The sequence below is a fragment of the Ornithorhynchus anatinus genome, chromosome 4, assembly GCF_004115215.2.
Source record: "Ornithorhynchus anatinus isolate Pmale09 chromosome 4, mOrnAna1.pri.v4, whole genome shotgun sequence".
NCBI lineage: Eukaryota > Metazoa > Chordata > Mammalia > Monotremata > Ornithorhynchidae > Ornithorhynchus > Ornithorhynchus anatinus.
This window is the reverse complement of record NC_041731.1, coordinates 112,227,712-112,248,116: the sequence shown is the minus strand read 5'-3', so window position 1 is coordinate 112,248,116 and position 20,405 is coordinate 112,227,712. Positions and strand designations below refer to the sequence as shown.

The following is a 20,405-nucleotide window of genomic DNA, read 5'->3' as shown; positions in this document are numbered from 1 at the left end:
AAAAGTTAACTTAGATCCTTGAATTTTTCAAAATGCCCCTAGATGATACTTTGGCAGTGATTCCTCACTCTTGAACTGAAGTAGTAATAGTCACAGAAGTACTAATAGCACTTGTTGAGCACCCACTTGGTTCAGCACACTGTATTAGACCCTTGGGAAATACAGAAAATGAAATGATACATTTTCTGTTCCCAAATAACTTTCACTAGGAAGGAAGACAAACAAAAGACTATTTACAACTAGAGAGGTCAAAAATAAATAAAGCAGACATGTTAACAAGAATACTAAGGAGAAGCAGCGTGGCTCAGTGGAAGGAGTCTGGGCTTGGGAGTCAGTGGTCATGGGTTCAAATTTTGGCTCTGCCACTTGTCAGCTGTATGACTTTGGGCAAGTCACTTAACTTCTCTGTGCCTCAGTGACCTCTTCTGTAAAATGGGGATGAAGACTGTGAGCCTCACGTGGGACAATCTGATTACCCTGTATCTAGCCCAGCGCTTCGAACAGTGCTTTGCACATAGTAAACACTTAGCAAATACCAACATTAGTATGCACTTGAGTTGCCCGATGGGATGATATGGCTCAGGGGAGTGGCAAATTAATCAGGAAAAACTTGTTGGAAGAAGTGGGATTTTAGGAGGGATTTGAATGTGGGGAATGCTGTGGTTCGTCTGATGTGGGGAAGGGTCTCGGTTTAAATGAAAAGCAGTGTTGCCTAATGGATAGAGCACAGGCCTAGGAGTCAGAAGGACCTGGGTTCTAATCCTGGCCCCGTCACTTGTCTGCTGTGTGACCTTGGGTGACTCACTTCACTTCTCTGGGCTGCAGTTACCTCATCTATTAAATGGGGTTTAAGACTGTTAGCCCCATTTGGGATGTGGACTCTGTCCAGCCCGATTACCTTATATGATGATGTTGGTATTTGTTCAGCACTTACTATGTGCAGAGCACTGCTCTAAGCGCTGGGGTAGATACCTGGTAATCAGGTTATCCCACATGAGGCTCACAGCCTTAATCCCCATTTTACAGATGAGGTAACTGAGGCACAGAGAAGTGAAGTGATTTGCCCACAGGCACACAGCTGACAAGTGGCAGAGCTGGGATACGAACCCATGACCCCTGATTCCCAAGCCCGGGCTCCTTTCACTGAGCTATGCTGCTTCTACCCCAGCACTTTGTCCAGTGCCCAGCTCTTCTTAAAGGCCTGAACAAATACCATTTAAAAAAAATGGTAATAAGTGTGAGTTTGATAAAGAGGGTGAAGCAGTCTTCCTTTCATTACAGTAGGATCTGCATTTTTCTTCTAAAGACAGGTACTGATATTATGTATTGGTTATTTCGCAGATACTATTGCCTAGCAGCTGTTGCCGCTTTGATAAAATATGTTGAATTTATTCAAAATTCAGTTTATGCTCCAAAGTCTCTAAAGGTTTGTTTTCAGGGCAGTGAGAAGACTGCCATGATAGACTCATCGTCTGCCCAAAACCTTGAATTAGTAGTTAATAATCAGGACTGCAGGTAAGGTTTTCTTACAGATTCTTGGATCTTTAATCAGCTCTCTTTGCCTAACTAACCTCACTCTTCTTCCTCTACAACCCAGCCTGTGCTATTCACTCCTCTAACATCAACGTACTTATTGTCCCTCAGTCTTGTCCCTCGTGCCAGCAACTTCTTGCTCATATCTGTAATTTTATTAATTTATAGTGACATCTGTTTATTTGTATTGATGTCTGTCTCCCCACCCCACCCCCAACCCCAGACTGTGAGCTCGTTGTGGGCAGGGATCGTCACTCTTTATAGCTGTATCGTACTTTCCCAAGCACTCAGTACAGTGCTCTGCACACAGAAAGCGCTTAATAAATCCGATTGAATGAATGAATGAATTCTCTCTCCGACCTGGAACTCCGTCCCCCTTTATATAATAATGTTGGTATTTGTTAAGCGCTTACTATGTGCAGAGCACTATTCTAAGTGCTGGGGTAGATACAGGGTAATCAGGTTGTCCCACATGAGGCTCACAGTCTTACTTCCCATTTTACAGATGAGGTAACTGAGGCACAGAGAAGTGACTTGCCCATAGTCACACAGCTGACAAGTGGCAGAGTCAGAATTCGAACCCATGACCTCTGACTCCCAAGCCCGGGCTCTTTCCACTGAGCCACGCTATATCCGACCGACCACTACTCTCCCCATCTTCAAAGCCCTACTAAAATCGTATGTCTTCCAAGAAGCCTTCCCTAACTAGTCTCTCATCTCCCCACCCTTCTGTGTCTTCACCTCTGAGTCACTTACGCATTTATGAGCTGGGTTCTAATCCTGGCTCTGTCACTTGCCCACTGTGTGACCTTGGCGGAGTCACTTCTCTGAGCTGCAGTTTCTCATCTGTTAAATGGGGATTAAGACTGTGAACCCCGTTTGGGACCTGGACTGTGTCCAACTTGATTACCTTATACCTACCCCAGCACTTAGGACAGTGCCTGGCACATCTTAAGGGCCCCAAGTACCATATCCCCTAAGTTCTTTGATAACCCACTCTACCCCCAACCCAGCACTTACGCGCAATAAACTCCTTGAGGGCAGGGATCACGTCCACCAACTCTATTGCCTTGTACCGTCCCAAGGGCTTAGTCTTGCTCTGCACACAGTAAGTGCGCAATAAATATGATTGTTTGTCTATTTTATGCAGCATTTCCAAATGCAGCATTTATTTATTTTTAGCAGATTGTTCCTCGTTAGGAAGAAGGAGCTGGTACGTTGGTGGTTAGGCCAGAGTTAATGGGAAAGGAAGTTCTGTTATTTCTCTCTCCTGCTTCAAGACTTGCTGGACTTTTCAGGGTTTTAACTTCCACCTAGAGCCGAGGAAGAAATGGAGCAAAAGGAACAGGAATAATGTTCAGCACCCAGTAGAATTGTTCAGTAAATGCTGTTGGTTGGCAAAATTGATAGATTTAGGATAAAGAACTTGGTGAAAGTATTGATAAAGTGATCATGGTTTGCTCAGTGCCATGGCTCGGTCTTTCTCTTTCTCTCTCCCTATTCCTCACCAGTTACATTCCTTGCTAAGGTAAGAAGTGTAACAACTAAGTAGCGGTCAGGGCAATATTAGGGTGCCATTAAACCCCAGAAAATGGCTATTATGACAATTATGGGTAGATTTATTAGTCAGTTTCTGCCTAAGATTAAAAACTCAGTATGGCAAGAGTCAAAATTATTTGTACGAATTTGCCTTTTAAAGTCTATTAAAGTAGGCGTGCAACGATCCAGTTGGCTAATAGCTCCTAGCAGTAGAGATGTTTATTGGGTCATCAGTTTTTTATGCCCAGTATGTCACTTCTCCTGCTCTTGTTTTTTTTATTTTAGAAATATATCAATAGAGAATATAATCTGTGTCAGATAATTCTCAAAGTTGGCACCCTTTGGGACAAATAAACTTTATGGACTGCTGTGATTCATGTTGAATTATGATTTTTTCTAATGCTGAGATTGGAATACTAAAGATGCTTGAATTAAAAATTCATATTCCTGGGACATAGTGTTTTCTTTCTGTGAAAAAGAATTTAAAGCTGTGACTTAACTAGTGAAATATATTGGAACTGAAAAAGTATATATTTGAAAATGGTAGTCTTGTAGGAAAAAAGCCATCACTGAAGGGCAAGGATCTAATGTATTTTACAGGAAAAGTTAAATTGAATTTTTATCAGCTCTACTTTTGTTGTATTAAATGTAGTTATAAAATTTTAACTTGTATTTTCAAAGGAACAGTCACACTCTCTTTGGTGTGCTAAATTATACAAAAACCCCTGGAGGAAGTCGAAGACTCCGTTCTAATATTCTAGAGCCCCTGGTTGATGTCGAAACAATTAATATGAGATTGGATTGTGTTCAGGAACTTCTACAGGATGAGGAACTCTTTTTTGGTCTTCAGTCAGGTAGCGATTAATTTTACTCTAAAATTTTTAAAAAATGCTATACTAAATAATTATTTTCAACATAAAGTAAACTTTTTAGTCTTATGACAGATTAGAAGCTTTTGGAGAAAACTGAGACATTTTAATAATTTTGTTGGTGTTCATTTTTGAATGTATGTTTCTTCTCACCTCAGTAGAATAGATGGTTTTTTTTGTGTGTATTGAAAAATTGTACTTTGCTTACCTGTTGAACAAGATAAATGTACTCCATTATATAAGTAGATGTAATACATATTTTATAATCCAATTAATATAACTTTAAAGTTTTTGAATGAGCACAAGTGTTTTGGTTCAGTAGGCATTACTGTGTAGGAATATGACCAATTTTTATTGTTATAAATATCCTGGATGAGAAAGATTTCTGAATATATTTTATTTTAGCTGACTTGTGTGGGTGGGGACTAATACAGATATAATTACTGGTGGAATTTTGACTTTGAAAAATTTTCGGCTCGTGTTGTACAATGAAAAATATTTATCAAGGGAGGCAGACTCATAGAAAAAATATATTTCCTATGTTCTTCTTTAAGAAAATAATTACTTGTTTTAAACCTTAAAACATGATGAAAATTTACAATCTTCACCTGCATGCTTTTATTTTGTTTTTCAGTAATCTCAAGATTTCTGGATACAGAACAACTTCTTTCAGTTTTAGTACAAATTCCAAAGCAAGACACAGTATGTTTGTCTGTCTGTCTGTCTATCTATCTATCTACCTACCTACCTATATCCATCTATTCAGTAGATTATGTTCTAAAGTAATAATAATGATTAAGTTTCTAAATATATTTGCAAAAATAATCAAATCTCAATAGCAATTTGTTCTCTGAAATGGCACTACTTATGAAGTAACTTACCCGTTAGTTTGAAATCGAGTTGCCCCCTTCAGTTCATTAGAGCCTTTGAAAATGTAACGTTAGTTTTTACCCTTGCCACTAACCCCGGGTTGGACTGCCGTGATTCGGAGCCCCTGGGGACCAGAGCCCTTTAAGACCAGTCTGTTGAAGGTTAATCAGGGTGGATCAGGTGCGTGTTCAATCAGGAGCGTCTCTCTGGGGATGTGAGTGCCACAGAGCAGTTAACCTCTGCGGGATTCTTTCAGTTGGTCTGAGAACGGAGGAGTTGACGGAGCCAAAGTTCCACCCCCAAATCTCTTCTCCTCTCTCCCTCCCTGCCTGCCCTGGACCAGTGATCCACTGGGTCCTCGGTGGGTCACCCAGTAGAGCTTGCCACTGCCTGGGTTGGGTGAGGAGGAGGAAAGGGGGATTGGTTGGCTTGGGGTGGTGATGGCTCTCGTCTTCTTCCTGGCGTATTGGTTGGTGACCCTGCCTGGCCGGTGTTGGCTAGGGAGCGAGGGATTCTGTCCCTGATTAGCCCGGTGTCAACGACGCTGTCCTATGTTCCACAAGACTATTACTTTGTACATGTGCAAACGTAGGAGGAAAGACAGGTATTGAATCCCCAGTTTACAGCTGAGGAAACTGAAGCACAAGTAAAGGTAAGTGACTTGCCCAAGGTCTCACAGCAGACAACTGGCAGAACGGGGCTTAGAACCCAGTTCTTCTGACTCCCAGGGCCAACAGGAAAGATGAAGAGAGTCTGAACTATATTACAACCTTTTTATTACCTAAAGTTAGATTTCATTTTTGTCTTCCATAATTCTGAGTTAACCTCTAAGTTACACAAACATTTTGTTTTACGTTTTTAGTGCCTATGTTTTGTCTTAGGGCCTGTGATCTTTTTGAGTTACTGTCCATGAAAAAAGATGCATAAAGTTAATATAAATTCTGTTTTGTTGTGAATGTGTGACCTGTTAGATTTCTTTCTTAAAAGAATATTTATTTTCGAGAACATATCTGTCAAAGTTTTCATGCCGTTATATAGTCTTTTACAGGTTAACCAAATGAGTTCTGTGGAGGTTTATAGGTATTATGTGACAGTTTCTCTTGGGTTTATAGCAGTACGTAAGAATAGCAAATTATTTCATTGTGGCTTGGAGGCAAAATTCTTGGATTTGAAATTTTCGTATGAGGTGAAAAATCGTTGACTACTCAGTGGCAAATTTCTGAGGCTTGGTTTTTCCGTGCCCTTAAAACATTTTTATTTAATTACCCCGGTGCTTAGAATAGTGCTTCGCTCCTTACAGACACCCGATAAATCATAACAGTAATACCAATAATGACTCCAGTTCTATGTTATGTGGTAGATTCATTGGGTTTACGAAGTGTTGAACAAAACTCTATGTAGCAAGTTTGTAGATATGATTGTAAATTAGTTTCTGACACAGTAAGTGGTTTTTGAATTGCATGAAACAATATGTCAATGGCAGGATTTAGTAATTTCTTAGATACTGATACTGGGAGCTGGCCCAGTGCAGATTCTTAAAATCAAAGCTCTGCACTGAAATCTGAGGACATTCAGTAGATCGGTTGTTTTATATTTCTAGATGTACTGCCAGTACCTTCTTTACTGCCAGTACCTTCTTTACTGCCAGTACCTTCTTTTTAGAATTTTCACAGTTTTTTATACATTTGACAGTGTTCTTGAAATAAAGGTGAAAGAGGTTTCGTAATTTTTAAGAGGCTCTTTTTCTCATTTTGCTCAGTGGTGAATAAAAGTGCACAGGACTGTCACTTCTTGGGTGCTGTTTAGTTTTTCAAACTGAAAAAAGTGTATCTTTATTTTATCGAAACATGAACAAAAACTTCACAGTAGTCTGTGATAGTTCTGTTAAGGACAGAGATATTCAAGCCATCTCTAGCCTCTCGGAAGGCTTCCGTAAAGTCTTTGCCAAAGTAATGCCGGTTGAGGTTATCTAGTATTTCCATGCAAAAGGTTTTTAAGACTTTATAGAGCATCTGCATTTTTATGCATATAGTAACATTTATAACTTGGGGCATGGCTTACGGATGATTCATGATCTTCTGTATTCCTTATGTTGATTCTCAAGTGCTATCAGCCAGCTGCAGGTTTGCTTTAATAAGCCTCCTCTCTCATTATATAGGCGACTCTCTCAACTAAATCCCATCATGCTTCCTTTATTTTGCCTTTTCAATTCTATAATCATCTAAAACGTGTGTTGGACCTAAATTATATCTGAAAGTTTCCAATCTGGAACTCTTTTCCCCAAAAGTAATTCTGCAGTTCCCATTCCTTTTGAATATTCCTTTTGAATATTTCTGAATATATTTTAATATTAAACACTTGATCAAAAGTGGAATTAAACTTTTACCTGACAAAAAGCTAGTCTACCTGTCATTAATCATAGTGTTCTCATTTCTGTTATAAAACATCAAAAAACATGTTTCATGCCCGTAGATATTTGACATTCGAGAAGTTCATTCAGTCATATTTATTGAGCGCTTAACTGTGCAGAGCACTGTACTAAGCACTTGGAAAGTACAGTACAGCAATAGAGACATTCCCTGCCCACAACAGGCTCACACTCTAGAGAGGGGAGACAGGCATCAAACCGAGTAAACAGGCATCACTATAAATAAATAGATTTATATATATATATACACACCTAAGTGCTGTGGGGAGGGGAGGGGGGGAAGAGCCAAGGGAGTGAGTCGCTCTTTCTTCTCCATCCAAGTCGCTACCACGCTAATAAAAATACTCATCCTTTCCCACCTGGATTACTGCACCAGCCTCCTTGCTGACCTCCCAATCTCCTGCCTCTCCCCTCTTCAGTCCAGACTTCACTCCACTGCCCGATCATCTTTCTATGAAAACGTTTAGGACATATCACTCCTCTCCTGGAAAATCTCCAGTGGTTGCCTGTCCACCTCTATATCAAACAAAAACTCTTCACCATTGGCTTTAAAGCACTTTATCATCCCGCCCCCTCCTTCCTCACCTCCCTTCTCTCCTCCTACAACCCAGCCCACACACTTCATTCTTCTGGTGCAAACTTTCACACTGAGCCGCGATCTCGCCTGTCTTGCCGCCGACCCATAGCCCATATCCTACCTTTGGCCTTCTGCGTCACCCTGACTTGTTTCCTTTGCTCTTCCCCCCTCTCCCTGCCCCACAGCACTTATGTATATATCTGTAATTTTATTTATTTATATTGACGTCTGCTTATTTGTATAGATGTTTGTCCCCCCGAGCTAGACTGTGAGCTCGTAGTGGGCAGGGATTGTCCCTCGTTATTGATGTATTGTATTTTCCCAAGCATTTAGTACAGTGCTCTGCACACAGTAAGCACTTAAATATGAATGAATGAATATCAATCATCTATCAATCTATTTATTTAAGTGTATCAATACCTACATGTGTAAATACTTAAATATATAAATATGTATATGCCTGTTTATATACCTTTTTTTCACCTGTAAGAATTTTCTGCTACTTTATTTCTGATGTTTTTCTGTTTCCTTATTTCTAATGATGATTTCAGCGTGCCACAAAATTAGCTGAATTTTCTTGACTCCTCCCATTAGCAGGTCTGTGCTGCTGTTTTCCCTGAATCGCCTAGACCACTGCCGGTGGCCATTGTCATCTTTTCTGGCATCTGTAAGGCGTTGCATCCCTGGATGCCACATGGGTTCTGGCATGTCAGATGTAGATCCCCAGAGTCAGAAATGTTGATCGCAGACACGTGTGTAGTCCTAAAGAGGCCATGCTCTTTGGAGCCTTCTGTGTGACCCAATATGCCCCGCAGACAGAACTCTGCAGGTGCAGTGAGAGTGATAGTAATCCATTTATGGCCAGAAGAGACTGCTGGATAGTGCTGATGCTGTTCTATAACTGTAACTCATCAGGTGGTTGCCAGCATAACTGCTTTTGTCTCTGCTGCCCAAGTTAAGCAGTTTTTAGGATTTCTGCTGGGCAGGTACACTTCAAGAATCATGCACCCCAGACACCGTGAAACCAGTAATGATTCAGCCAAATGAACGCCCAGGGAAATGGTGCGTCTCCTCCCCTACCTGCTTCAAATGCAATCCCAGAGCGGAGAGTGGAGAGCATGAGCTAGAAGTGTAAAAGAAATAGTACATTAGGTTTATGGTGAACTAGTTGATGGAGAAGCAAAGATCAGAAATTTAAGCTCGATACAAGGAACAGAGGACAGCCTCTGTTAGATAAATAAATAGCCTCTGTGTTCAAGATGCTTAGATATTAAAATGAGCAACTGGAGAAAAGTAGAAACGAGGATTTTTGTGCGGTAGTGGTATCTAAAGTTCAGTGGAAGAGGTAGCTTTCTAGAGAGGAAAGGACACTTCCTCTTGTGAGAAACTGCTAGGAAGGAGTGTGGGGGGAAAGAAACATCAAGTGGATGGTGGGAGAAGCTTTTTTAAATGTTGTTTGTTAAGTGCTTACTGTGTGTCAGGCACTCTGTGCGTGGGGGAGGATACGAGCTAATCCAGTCAGGTTGTGTCTGAATTGAAACCTGTGTTCTGGCCTCAGGTGGAACCAAACTGGTCACTGGGTGCGGGTGAACGAGTTGTCATTTGCCTAGATGGATTCTCAGCATTAAGACTCTCAGAGGACTGATGCACTGAATGTACGGGTACACGACATCACCTAATGTCTGTATTGGAAAGAGCACAGTCCTAGAAGTCAAGAGAGCTGGGTTCTAGTCCTGGCTCTGCCACTTGCCTGCTCCGTAATTGAAGGGAAGTCCCTTCCACTTCCATGTGCCTCAGTTTCCTCATCTGTGCTCTCCCTCTCTCTTAGACTGGGAGCCCCTTGAGGATGGGTTCTGTATGTGATGTAATTATCTTGTGTCTACCTTAAGCTTGGTGCTTGGCATAGAGTAAGAGCTTATTAAATGTTCTTCTTCTGATTATTATTATTATTCCCCTATGATGATTTCTCCATTTTAAGTAGATTTGTAAGAACAAGAGTGATCCTAAGCAGAATTCATTTCTTTTTAAAGATGGTAACAGGTACTAAATTTGCATTTCATCAACAGGTTAAAGTAGCTGAATCAAAGATAACTAATTTAATTTACCTAAAGCATACCCTAGAGCTTGTGGATCCTCTAAAGGTAATTCTCTTCTATAAGAGCACAAGAGAAAATGTATTATAAATCACTCATTTCTGTGAATCTTCTAATGCTTCACATTGTATAAGACCCACTTGTTTGAGCAAAGTGTGGTCTAAAAGTAGCACGTGGCTTATTTGTTCACTGGAGTCAAAATCTATGGTTTGATTCAACTTGTGGATGAGGGATATTCCCTCTTCCACCCAAAAAACAGCCTTTAGGAAATTAAGATAGAAGAGATGAGAGAAGCTAACAAGAGGATTGAGGTGACATGTTCAGTTACTGGTATAGAAATATGACAGTGTTTTGAAATTTAACATATCAAAGAACACTGAAAAGATTTTAGTCAAGGGAACAAGATCATTTGCTTAAAGGGTGCTTCAGCTTTTGATATTCATTAAATTTGCTGAAAAACAGCCCTGTATACTCCCCAAGAAGTTATGCAATTGTACATTCTTTCATGCAGAAAAATCAACAGACAAGTAAACAAGCTAATGTCAGGGATTTATTCACAGAGTCAATTTAACCCATGCTGCTCACTCTCTTCACCTACAGTTAGTATTTTGGTAATTGAGGTTGACCCTGAGGTATTGTTGGGTCTTCATATGCCTTCCGAATCTCATCCTCTGGTTCACCTTCCTGGTTAGGAATAGTTCTCTGGTCCATTTTTTACATAATGTATGTTGATGTGTCATATTGATATTATTTTGAAAATTGCACAATTTAAAGCGCTTTTCAGTTTATAGTTCTTAAAAATATGCAGAACACATGGTTAACTGGAACCGTGACTGTGGTCCAAGTTTTTGTTGTTATAAAACAGTAAAGCAACATTTTTGTTTGTATAGGATAACCAGAATGGTGATAATGTGGAGCTGTTAATGAATTACTAATACAAAGAGGGAAATTATGTATTAGGCATGTTACTGTAGGTGTGAACAAGTCACAGTTAGCATCAATGGTTTTGTTCTCTCTTCTAATGTTCAATAGGATGCTTTGAAGAATTGTAATACCCCTCTGCTAAAGGCCTACTTTAGTTCTCTGGAAGATAATAGGTACTGTTTTCTACCATCAGTTGTTCAAGCATACTTAATTATATCTGTGATAGCTGTCAGATTTTAAGATACTAGAGTGCACTTTTAATTATTCAAGCTAATAAAGGAACTATTCTAAATTTTAGAGTGATAAATGTTTCTCTGGCCCCTGGTTCCCTGCACTTCTCCCTTCTCAGGTTGGTTAATCCTATAATGCAGCTGAGGTTGTTCCTGCATCTCTAGGCAAAATGAGTGACAGTGTAGATGTGGAACAGTTTGGCCAGCAGCAAAAGATATAGAAATGGGGTATATAAACTGCTGGAAATGGGAAGAAAAAACAGGAAAGTAACTGGGGAATACATTGGGAATTTACTATAAATATTGAACTTAATTGCCTTAAAGGGTACGGGTCCAAGTGCCCAGAAGGGAGAGGGAGTAGGAGAGAAGAGGGAAGGCTGCGCAGAAGAGATGTGATTTTAATAAATCTTGGAAGACGGGGAGAGTGGCAATCTGTCACATAGGTTCGGGGGGGAGAGTTCCAGGTCAGAGGGAGGATGTGGACAAGGGATTGGTGTTGTGATAGATGAGATCAAGGCACAGTGAGTTATCATTAGAGGAGAGAAGTGTGTGGACTTGGTTTTAATAGGAAGTCAGTGAGGGAAGGAAGGATGTGAGTGAGCTGATTGAGTTCTTTATAGCTGATGGTAAGAAGTTGGATGCAGAGGTGGATGGGCAATTCCTGGACATTCTTGAGGAGTGGGGAAATGTGGACTGAATTTTTTTTTAGAAAAAATATGCAGTGGGGAGAGATTGGAGGTGGGGAGGTTAGCAAGCAGGTTGATGCAAATTCAAGGCGGAACATGATAAGTACTGGGATTCATTCAGTCGTATCTATTGAGTGCTTACTGGGTCCAACTCGGTTTGCTTGTATCCACTCCAGCGCTTAGTAAAGTGCTTGGCACATAGTGCTTAACAAATACCATTATTATTATTATTACTTTGTGCAGAGCACTGTACTAAGCACTTGGGAGAGTACAATGCAACAATAAACAGACATGTTCCCTGCCCACAGTGAGCTTAAGGTCTACAGTGGGGGAAGATGGACATTAATATAAATAAATAAATTACAGATATGTATGTACATAAGTGCTGTGGTGCTGGGAGGGACGATGAATAAAGGGTAATACAGGAGGGAGTGGGAAAGAGAAAATGGGGGCTTAGTCAGGAAAAGCCTCTTGGAGGAGATATTCCTTCAGTAAGACTTAGAAATGGGGAAGAGTAGTTGTCTTTCAAATTTGAGAGGAGGGAGGGCATTCCAAGCCAGAGGCAGAACATGGGTGAGGAGTCTTTGGCAAAATAGGAGAAATCAAAGTACAGTGAAAAGGAGAGGGCAAGATAATGGAGTGCTTTAAAGCCAATGGTGAGAAATTTTTGTTTGATGTTGAGATGGATGGGCAACCAGTGGAGTTTTTTGAGGAGTGGGAAAACATGTTCCAAACTTTTTTGTGGAAAAAATGATCTGGGCAGCAGAGCAAAGTATGGACTGGAGTGGGGAGAGACAGGAGTCTGGGAGGTCAGCAAGGAGGCTGATGCAATAATCCCTGGGGGATAGGATGAGTGATTGTAGTAGCATGGTAGCACTTTGAATGGAGAGGAAAGGATGGATTTTAGCAATGTTGTGAAGGTGAGCCCGGCAGAATTTAGTGATGGATTGAGTATATGAGTTGAATGAAAGAGAGCAGTCAAGGATAATGCCAAGGTTATGGGTTTCTGAGGCAAGAAGGATGGTGTCATCTACAGTGATGGTAAAGTCAGGAGGACAAGATTTGGATGGGAAGATAAGGAGTTTTCTTTTGGACATATTAATCTTGAGATGACGGGACAACATCCAAGTAGCGATATCTTAAAGGCAGGAGGAAATATGAGATTGCAGAGAGGACAAAAGATCAAGACTGGAGATGTAGATTTGGGTGTCATCTGCATGGAAGTGGTAGTTGAAGCCATGGGAGCGAATGAGTTCTCCAAGGGAAATGGAGAATAGAAGGAGACCTAGCACTGAACCTTGAGGGACCTTCTTCAGGGAGTGGGAGGCAGAGGAGGAGCCCGTGAGGAGACTGAGAAGGAATGGTCAGAGAGATGAGTGGAGAACCAGGGGAGGGCAGAGTCAGTGAAGCCAAGATTGCATAACGTTTCCAGGAGAAGGGGTTGATTGAGGTTGGCGAAGTCACCTGAGAGGTTGAGGAAGATTAGGATGGAATAGAGGCCATTGGATTTGGCAAGAAGGAGATCATTCGTGACATTTGGGAGGGTAGTTTCTATGGAGTGAAGGGGATGGAAGTCAGTTTGGAGGGAGGCAAGGAGAGAATTGGAGGAGAGGAATTTGAGACAGTGGTTATAGATGACTTGCTCAAGGACTTTGGAGAGGAATGGGAGGAGAGAGATGGGGCTACAACAAGAGAGAGTTGTGGGGTCAAGGGAGAGTTTTTGGTTTTTTTAGGATCCGGGGTACATGAGCATGTTGAAAGCAATGAGGAACGAACCATTGGAAAGGGAATAGTTGAAGATGGCAGTCAGGGAAGGAAAAAGCGAGGGACATGTTTCGATAAGGTAGGAAGGGATGGAATCAGAGGTGCAGGTTGGGGTAGATTTTGAGAGGAAGTGAAAGATCTCTTTAGATACTTCTGGGAAAGATGAGAGAGTTGAAGAGGGCACTGGAGAAGAGAGAGACTGGAGAGGAGTAGGGGAGATTTTATGGAGATCACACCTGATGATTGCAACTTTATCCATAAAGTACATGTCCAGGTGATTAGGGGAAAGAGATGTGGGGGACAGGGGAGTGGGGTTTGACCAAGGAGTTGAATATGTGATGGAATATAAGAGAGGAGAATGTGTTTATACTCCTGTTGAGATGAGTGTATAATTTTGTTCTCTCTCTCTCTCTCTCACACACACACACACACACACACACACTCTCTCTCTCCACTCTCTCTCTCTCTCTCTCTCTCTCACTCTCTCCTCCTTATACCTACAAAAGTCACCCATCTCTGATAGACCCCTAAAGTACGTTGAACTTGCGTTTAAATAAACTGCCCTTTCCTTTTAATATCAAGTCAAATTACTCATTTGGTAATCTATTATTATTAACAGCTGACATTTTACAAAATGTAATTACTGAAGTTTAAATTTGGGTCCATTACCGACTGTAATTTCTTTCAGGTTTGGAATCATTCTTGAAAAGATTAAAATAGTTATTAATGATGATGCAAGATATCTGAAAGGTTGCTTGAACATGAGGACCCAAAAATGCTATGCAGTGAGATCAAATATCAATGAATTTCTCGATATAGCTCGGAGGACATACACAGAGATTGTAGATGACATAGCAGGTATTTATCTGAGAATACTTGACAGCCACCAGGAAATGTCATGAATCTGTTCTGTAGGACAGATATTTAGCAGAACAGCCACTGCATGTTATTTGCGAGTGATGAATAGCCAAGAATGTTATTGATTTAGTCAGTGTTTCCTGGCTAAACTATGTACTCGGATTAAATATATTTTAATGCCCCTTGAGGTTTTAGTATTTGAATGAATGCAAGCAGACTTGCGTATATTTCCTAGGAAAGCTTAATAATGAAAGAGTGATCTCCAGAGTTGTGAGAAGCAGCATGGCCTAGTGGATAGACTCCAGGCTTGGGAGTCAGAAGGACCTGGGTTCTAATCCCAGCTCTGTCACTTGTCTGCTGTATCACCTTGGGCAAGTCACTTTACTTCTCTGAGCCTCAGCTACCTCAACTGTAAAATGGGGATTAAGACTGTGACCCAAATGTGGGAGAAAGACTACGTCCAACCCAATTAACTCGTATCTATCCCAGCACTTAGAACAGTGCCTGGCACATAGTAAGCGCTTAACAAGTACCGTAAACAATGACAACAGGAAGTAGAGTTCTTGATGTTAAAGATGACTCCGATCTTTCTTTGTAAAATCTAAACATCAAAAGAGAAACACTCACCGTAATTTATGTATTTCAAGTTTCTGCCATTTTAAAGGGGTGTTGTGAAGCATCCAGATTTTTAAGTATCTAGATACAATGGCCTTGCAATAACCAATCGCCTGCAGGCCTTGAGTAGATGATTGAGTTTTAGAACCTTAGAATTTCAACTGTGTGCTCTCCTATGCCTATTGCCCAGAAGCCAGCCTGGTTCCCGCTCAGGCCTAGAGATTGGCACGAGGGAGGTTGGAATTCTATTCTGATTTACAGCGAGACTAGGGGTCCAGCCTCATGGCCCCGAGTCCAAGGACGTCAGGGAGATAAGGCTGGTGCTAGAGTCATGCCATGGATTTGGGACTGGACTAGGGATTTTAGCAGCATTCCAACTTTACCCTAGGCTGGACCCAAACTCTAGGTATGGCGTCTTGGGGTTGGGGCTACATATAATCTACAGCCAGAGCCCCCAAATCCTTACAAGCTGCACTTTCAACTCCTCACTCCTTTTTGTTTTATTTCTTGAGTTTTGTAATTGTTTCTGTACTCTCAGCATTAAGACTGATAGCATAGACTACTACAGCTATCCCCTGTGAGATAAAACTTTGAAAAAAGTTTCTAGAATCAATCTTGTAATTTTTTATGGTGTACAGAGCACTGTGCTAAGCGCTTGAGAGAATACATCAGAGTTGCTAGATATATTCCCTGCCCACAATGAATTTATAGCCTAAGTGGGGGAGAGGCATTAATATAAGTAAATAAATGGAAGTGTTGTGGTGTTTGTGATGTTTTATAAGTATGAGGGGTGGTTTGTTTTTTGATTTTCTTTTAAAAACCCTAACATGGAATAATCTAACTTTTGCAAGTAACAACCTGAAAATGTTCAAAGTGACTTTTGCCATTTTCCATCATAAAATCCTCTTCCCTTTAATGATCTTTCAGAATAAGAATATTTATGTAGTAATAAGATTATGTAAAATTTCAATCATTTCAATGATTTATAAAGATGAATAATTTTAAAGCATAATTAAAACACGTGATCTTTACACATATAAGGAAAAAAAATAGTTGAGGTGTCTAAGTGTGAGCAAAGTACTTTTATAATTAAAATTATACTTTTTTTGTATTTTGGGGAAATCAGGAATGATAACACAGCTGGCAGAAAAGTACGGTCTGCCTTTAAAGACAAGTTTCAGCTCTGCTAGAGGATTTTTCATCCAGATGAATATGAATTGTTCAGCATTACCCAATGGACAACTTCCTTCAGAATTTATAAAGGTTCATTCTGGAAATGTTTTGTCATAAGATTATTATAAGTAAAAGTATAGTGAACTACCATATTGTCCTGAAATCAGTGCCACCCAGGATTTAAGATCTCTATCCATGACTAAATCTGATGCTTTTGAAAGAAGAAATAATTACATAGAAGAACATACCAGAATTTTAAAAAAAATAGTATGATTATTATCCATTTTGATGTTATTTATTTTAAGGATTAAATAATAATAAAATGACAATTTACATCCTTACCCAATCACTTGCATAGATTTCTTCATTGTTCTTTCTGAAGCAGACACCATTTCCCTAGTTTTTACTCTTCCTCATTCTCCCAGACTCCCATTCACATGTACACTCTTGCTTGCATTCGGGTCTACCTAAAATTCTGAAGCTTACTCCCTGCTGCTTTTAGAATCACTTTTGTGTCTGCAGACTGAAGTGAATTTCTCTAACAGGCAAATTGGATGAATTTTTACATGAATCCTAGTGATTTCAGATTCAGCTTAGTGAGACCATGACTGTAGAGAAGTTGGAGAGAAACTTTTTAAATTCAGACAAAGGGGAGTGACTTTTTGGATTTTAATTAGATGCACAATAGTTCATTTCTAATAGTATGAACATTGGAGTATTAACCAAAAGCGCTTAGATCATATTTTATGGAATCCCTTATTTATTTTCTGGAGCTAAAAACAGAAAAGAAAAAGATGTCCTGTTTATTTGGTTGCTTGATGAATAAATTTCACATTTATGCATTTGGATCATTCTTTTTGGTATGCATAAATATATCATACTAATTAATTGAAACGTTTATTTTTCCAGTTTGTGGATTTTTGTGAGTTTGTGTGCTTTCGATAATAGCAGGACTTTCTGTTAAATTGGCACATTTTGACCTTTAATTTGCATTTCCCAGCAGGTTACTAAAATGAAAAACGCATATAGTTTTACATCAGCAGATTTAATTAAAATGAACGAAAGATGCCAGGAGTCTCTGAGAGAAATTTACCACATGACTTACATGTAAGAGAACTTATATGTATTGAATTAGTGTTAAGTTTCATCATTCACATTTTATAAGTTATTAAGCAGTTACTTAATCGATGGGATTTATTGAGCGTTTACTGTGTGCAGAGCACTGTACTGTATTTTCTTGTTTGATTTCAGCTACGATAATGTAATCAAGATATTTCATGGCGAAAGAGTTGAAAAAAGCGAACGGAAACTAACAAAATTACTGTAAAATTGCTAAGATTAGACTCATATAATGAAAAGGAGTTGTGTATGTGTGTTTATGTGTGTGTATCAGGGAGGGTATAGGCTGAAATGCCTGAAGGGTATGCCATGAGGAATCAGCTGGGCTTCTTACTCTAAACCGGGAATGCCTCTATCCTTGCCCAGGAGTCAGTGGCCCAGTCAGTCCACCACTCACTGTATTTATTGTGCGGGTATTGTGTGCCAAGCATTGAATACAACGCTTGGGAAAGCACGATCTGACAAAAACCAGACACATCTCCCTGCTTACAGTGGAGAGCTGACAGTGGTGTGCTGTGCTTGTGGGAGTTAGGGGTGTCTCTGTGAGCTGACAGCAAGCATGTGAGCCACCGAGGGATGGAGATCACGTCTAATTCCCACCGGCATATTCTCTCCCAGCACTTAGTTCAGTGTCCTGCACACAGTAAGCACTTAATAAATAACTATTGTTGCTGCTCCTACTATGCGGCTTTGCAGCAGCCGCCCAGATATACCTCTGTTTTTAGGGTTGGGATGGCCTCCCGGGCGATGGAAGGGTTCTGGAATGGTTGGTTCCCTCTCCTATGGCTTCGCCTGCTGGTCCCCCTAAATCAATCAGAGGGAAAACCATCCAGTTTTGAACAAATTGTCATCTGCTTTAGTAAAACGCCTTGCCAAAGGTAGCCTACATATATTCATTCATTCATTCGATAGTATTTATTGAGCACTTATATGTGCAGAGCACTGTACTAAGCGCTTGGAATGTACAATTCAACAACAGATAGAGACAATCCCTGCCCACTGACGGGCTTACAGTCTGATCGGGGGAGACAGATGGACAAAAAACAGGACAACTTAATCACAATAAATAGAATCAAGGGGATGTGCACCTTATTAAAATAAATAAGGTAATAAAAATCTGTACAAATGAGCACAGTGCTGAGGGGAGGGGAAGGGAGAGAGGGAGGAGCAGAGGGAAAGCGGGGAAAGGGGGCTTAGCTGAGGGGAGGTGAAGGGGGAGCAGGGAAGGAGCAGAGGGAAAAGGGGAAGCTCAGTCTGAGAAGGCTTCCTGGAGGAGATGAGCTCTCAGTAGGGCTTTGAAGAGGGGAAGAGGAGCTGTGACTCTGCATTTTTGGTAATTTTACCCAAAGGTTTCGAGGCTATTAGTTCTATAACCACTTTCTTATATTGTAAACATCTGATGGATGGAGTGACAGGGTAAATTTGATTCGTCTTGTATTTGGACGGTGAATTCAACATTACAACATTGAGTGTTTTCTGATAAAGCAGTAGATGCCCTGTTGAGCAACTAAATCAGAGGTTGTTTGCTTGCAGGATAGTGTGCAAACTGCTGAGTGAAATTTATGACCATATTCACTGTCTGTACAAATTGTCTGACACTGTGTCAATGCTGGATATGCTGCTGTCATTTGCTCATGCCTGCACTCTTTCTGACTATGGTAAGTTCCTTTCTTGATCCCTAGAATATAAATATTGTACCCTGAAACACTGAATGCATTACAGACATCTGTAGCCTTTTGGAATTTGATTTTTTTGGAAACAGTTATTATTGCGGGCTCCTAGGCTTATCCGCAATATATCCCCAGACCAGCATTTAACTAATTCTCCTTTACTGATAATCAAAGAGAAAGAGTGATAGTCTTCATGTACATTTTAAATTAAAGTGAAAGAGTTTGCACTATAACTTGATCAAAAAACAATGCTTTTTCAAGTAGAGTACACATTTTTATTCATTCATTCAATAGCATTTATTGAGCGCTTACTATGTGCAGAGCACTGTACTAAGCACTTGGAATGAACAAGTCGGCAACAGATAGAGACAGTCCCTGCCGTTTGACGGGCTTACAGTCTAATCGTAATTGCAGACACAATTCTGCTTGGAAATCACAGTGCTTCCAAATTCCGAAGGGCCAGCTCTTGGGACTTTTGATCTGACGTGATGATGCATTGGGAGAGGAGCAAGATATTATAAATTAAAGTCAACTCCTTGAAATGTACTTGAAAGCAATTAAGAATTTCTTGGAAATTACGGAGAAGTAGAGCCATAATATTCAGCCTCTTTTTCATTCATTCATTCATTCATTCATTATTTATTGAGTATTTACTTTGTGCAGAGCACTGTACTAAGTGCTTGGGAAAGTACAGTACAACAATAAACAGCGACATTCTCTGCCCACAGTGAGTTTACAGTCCAGAGTGGGAGAGAGAGACATCAATAGAAATAAGTAGTGGAAAGAGCATGGCATTGGGAGTCAGAGATCGTGGGTTCTAAACCCAGCTCCTCCACTTGTCAGCTGTGTGACTATGGGCAAGTCACTTAACTTCTCTGTGCCTCAGTTACCTCATCTGTAAAATGGGGATGAAGACTGTGAGCCCCATGTGGGACAACCTGATTACTTTGTATCTACTCCAGCACTTAGAACAGAACTTGACACATAGTAATCGTTTCACAAATACCATTATTATGATTATTAGTAGTAATACAATTACAGATCTGTACCTGTGTCCTGTGGGGCTGGTAGGGAGGATGAATAAAGGGCGGCACAGAGGGGAGTGGGAGAAGAGGAAAAGTGGGGCTTAGTCTGGGGTGGCCTCTTGGAGGAGATGGGCCTTCAGTTAGGCTTTGGGTTGGAGGGAGAGTAATTGTCAGATTTGAGAAGGGAGGGCATTCCAGGCCAGAAGCAGGTTGTGTGCTAGGGGTCGACGGCAAGACAGGTGAGATCGAGGTATGGTCAGAAAGTTACCTAGAGGGGTGAAGTGTGCAGGCTGGGTTGTAGAAGGAGAGAAGTTCTTTTTTTCCCTCTGTCCTTCTGTTGCCCTACCCTAGGAAGGTTAAAGTGGCATAAGAATATAGATTTGATATTTTTATACAAACTTTTTTGCTGAAGAGATAATTCTTCTCTTTTTC

General features: G+C 40.5%; 1 protein-coding gene and 1 long non-coding RNA gene across 3 annotated transcripts in view; one reads left to right on the top strand and one right to left on the bottom strand.

The window, feature by feature from the left end:
• Window positions 1-20,405, top strand: part of MSH4 (mutS homolog 4) — a 59,065-nt gene that overhangs the window by 22,166 nt on the left and 16,494 nt on the right. For both annotated transcript variants that reach the window (XM_039911921.1, XM_029061980.2), the window contains exons 6-14: window positions 1,342-1,515; window positions 3,754-3,926; window positions 4,576-4,643; window positions 9,883-9,957; window positions 10,942-11,006; window positions 14,202-14,371; window positions 16,113-16,249; window positions 17,163-17,266; window positions 18,812-18,936. In XM_039911921.1, coding sequence (XP_039767855.1) covers window positions 1,342-1,515; window positions 3,754-3,926; window positions 4,576-4,643; window positions 9,883-9,957; window positions 10,942-11,006; window positions 14,202-14,371; window positions 16,113-16,249; window positions 17,163-17,266; window positions 18,812-18,936 — 1,091 coding nt within the window. The remainder of the gene's footprint in view (window positions 1-1,341; window positions 1,516-3,753; window positions 3,927-4,575; window positions 4,644-9,882; window positions 9,958-10,941; window positions 11,007-14,201; window positions 14,372-16,112; window positions 16,250-17,162; window positions 17,267-18,811; window positions 18,937-20,405) is intronic.
• LOC114811026 lies at window positions 2,666-5,111 on the bottom strand. Its single transcript, XR_003758704.2, has 2 exons — window positions 4,823-5,111; window positions 2,666-2,846 (listed from the first exon to the last, which is right to left on the bottom strand). It is a non-coding gene; the product is annotated as an uncharacterized LOC114811026 (long non-coding RNA).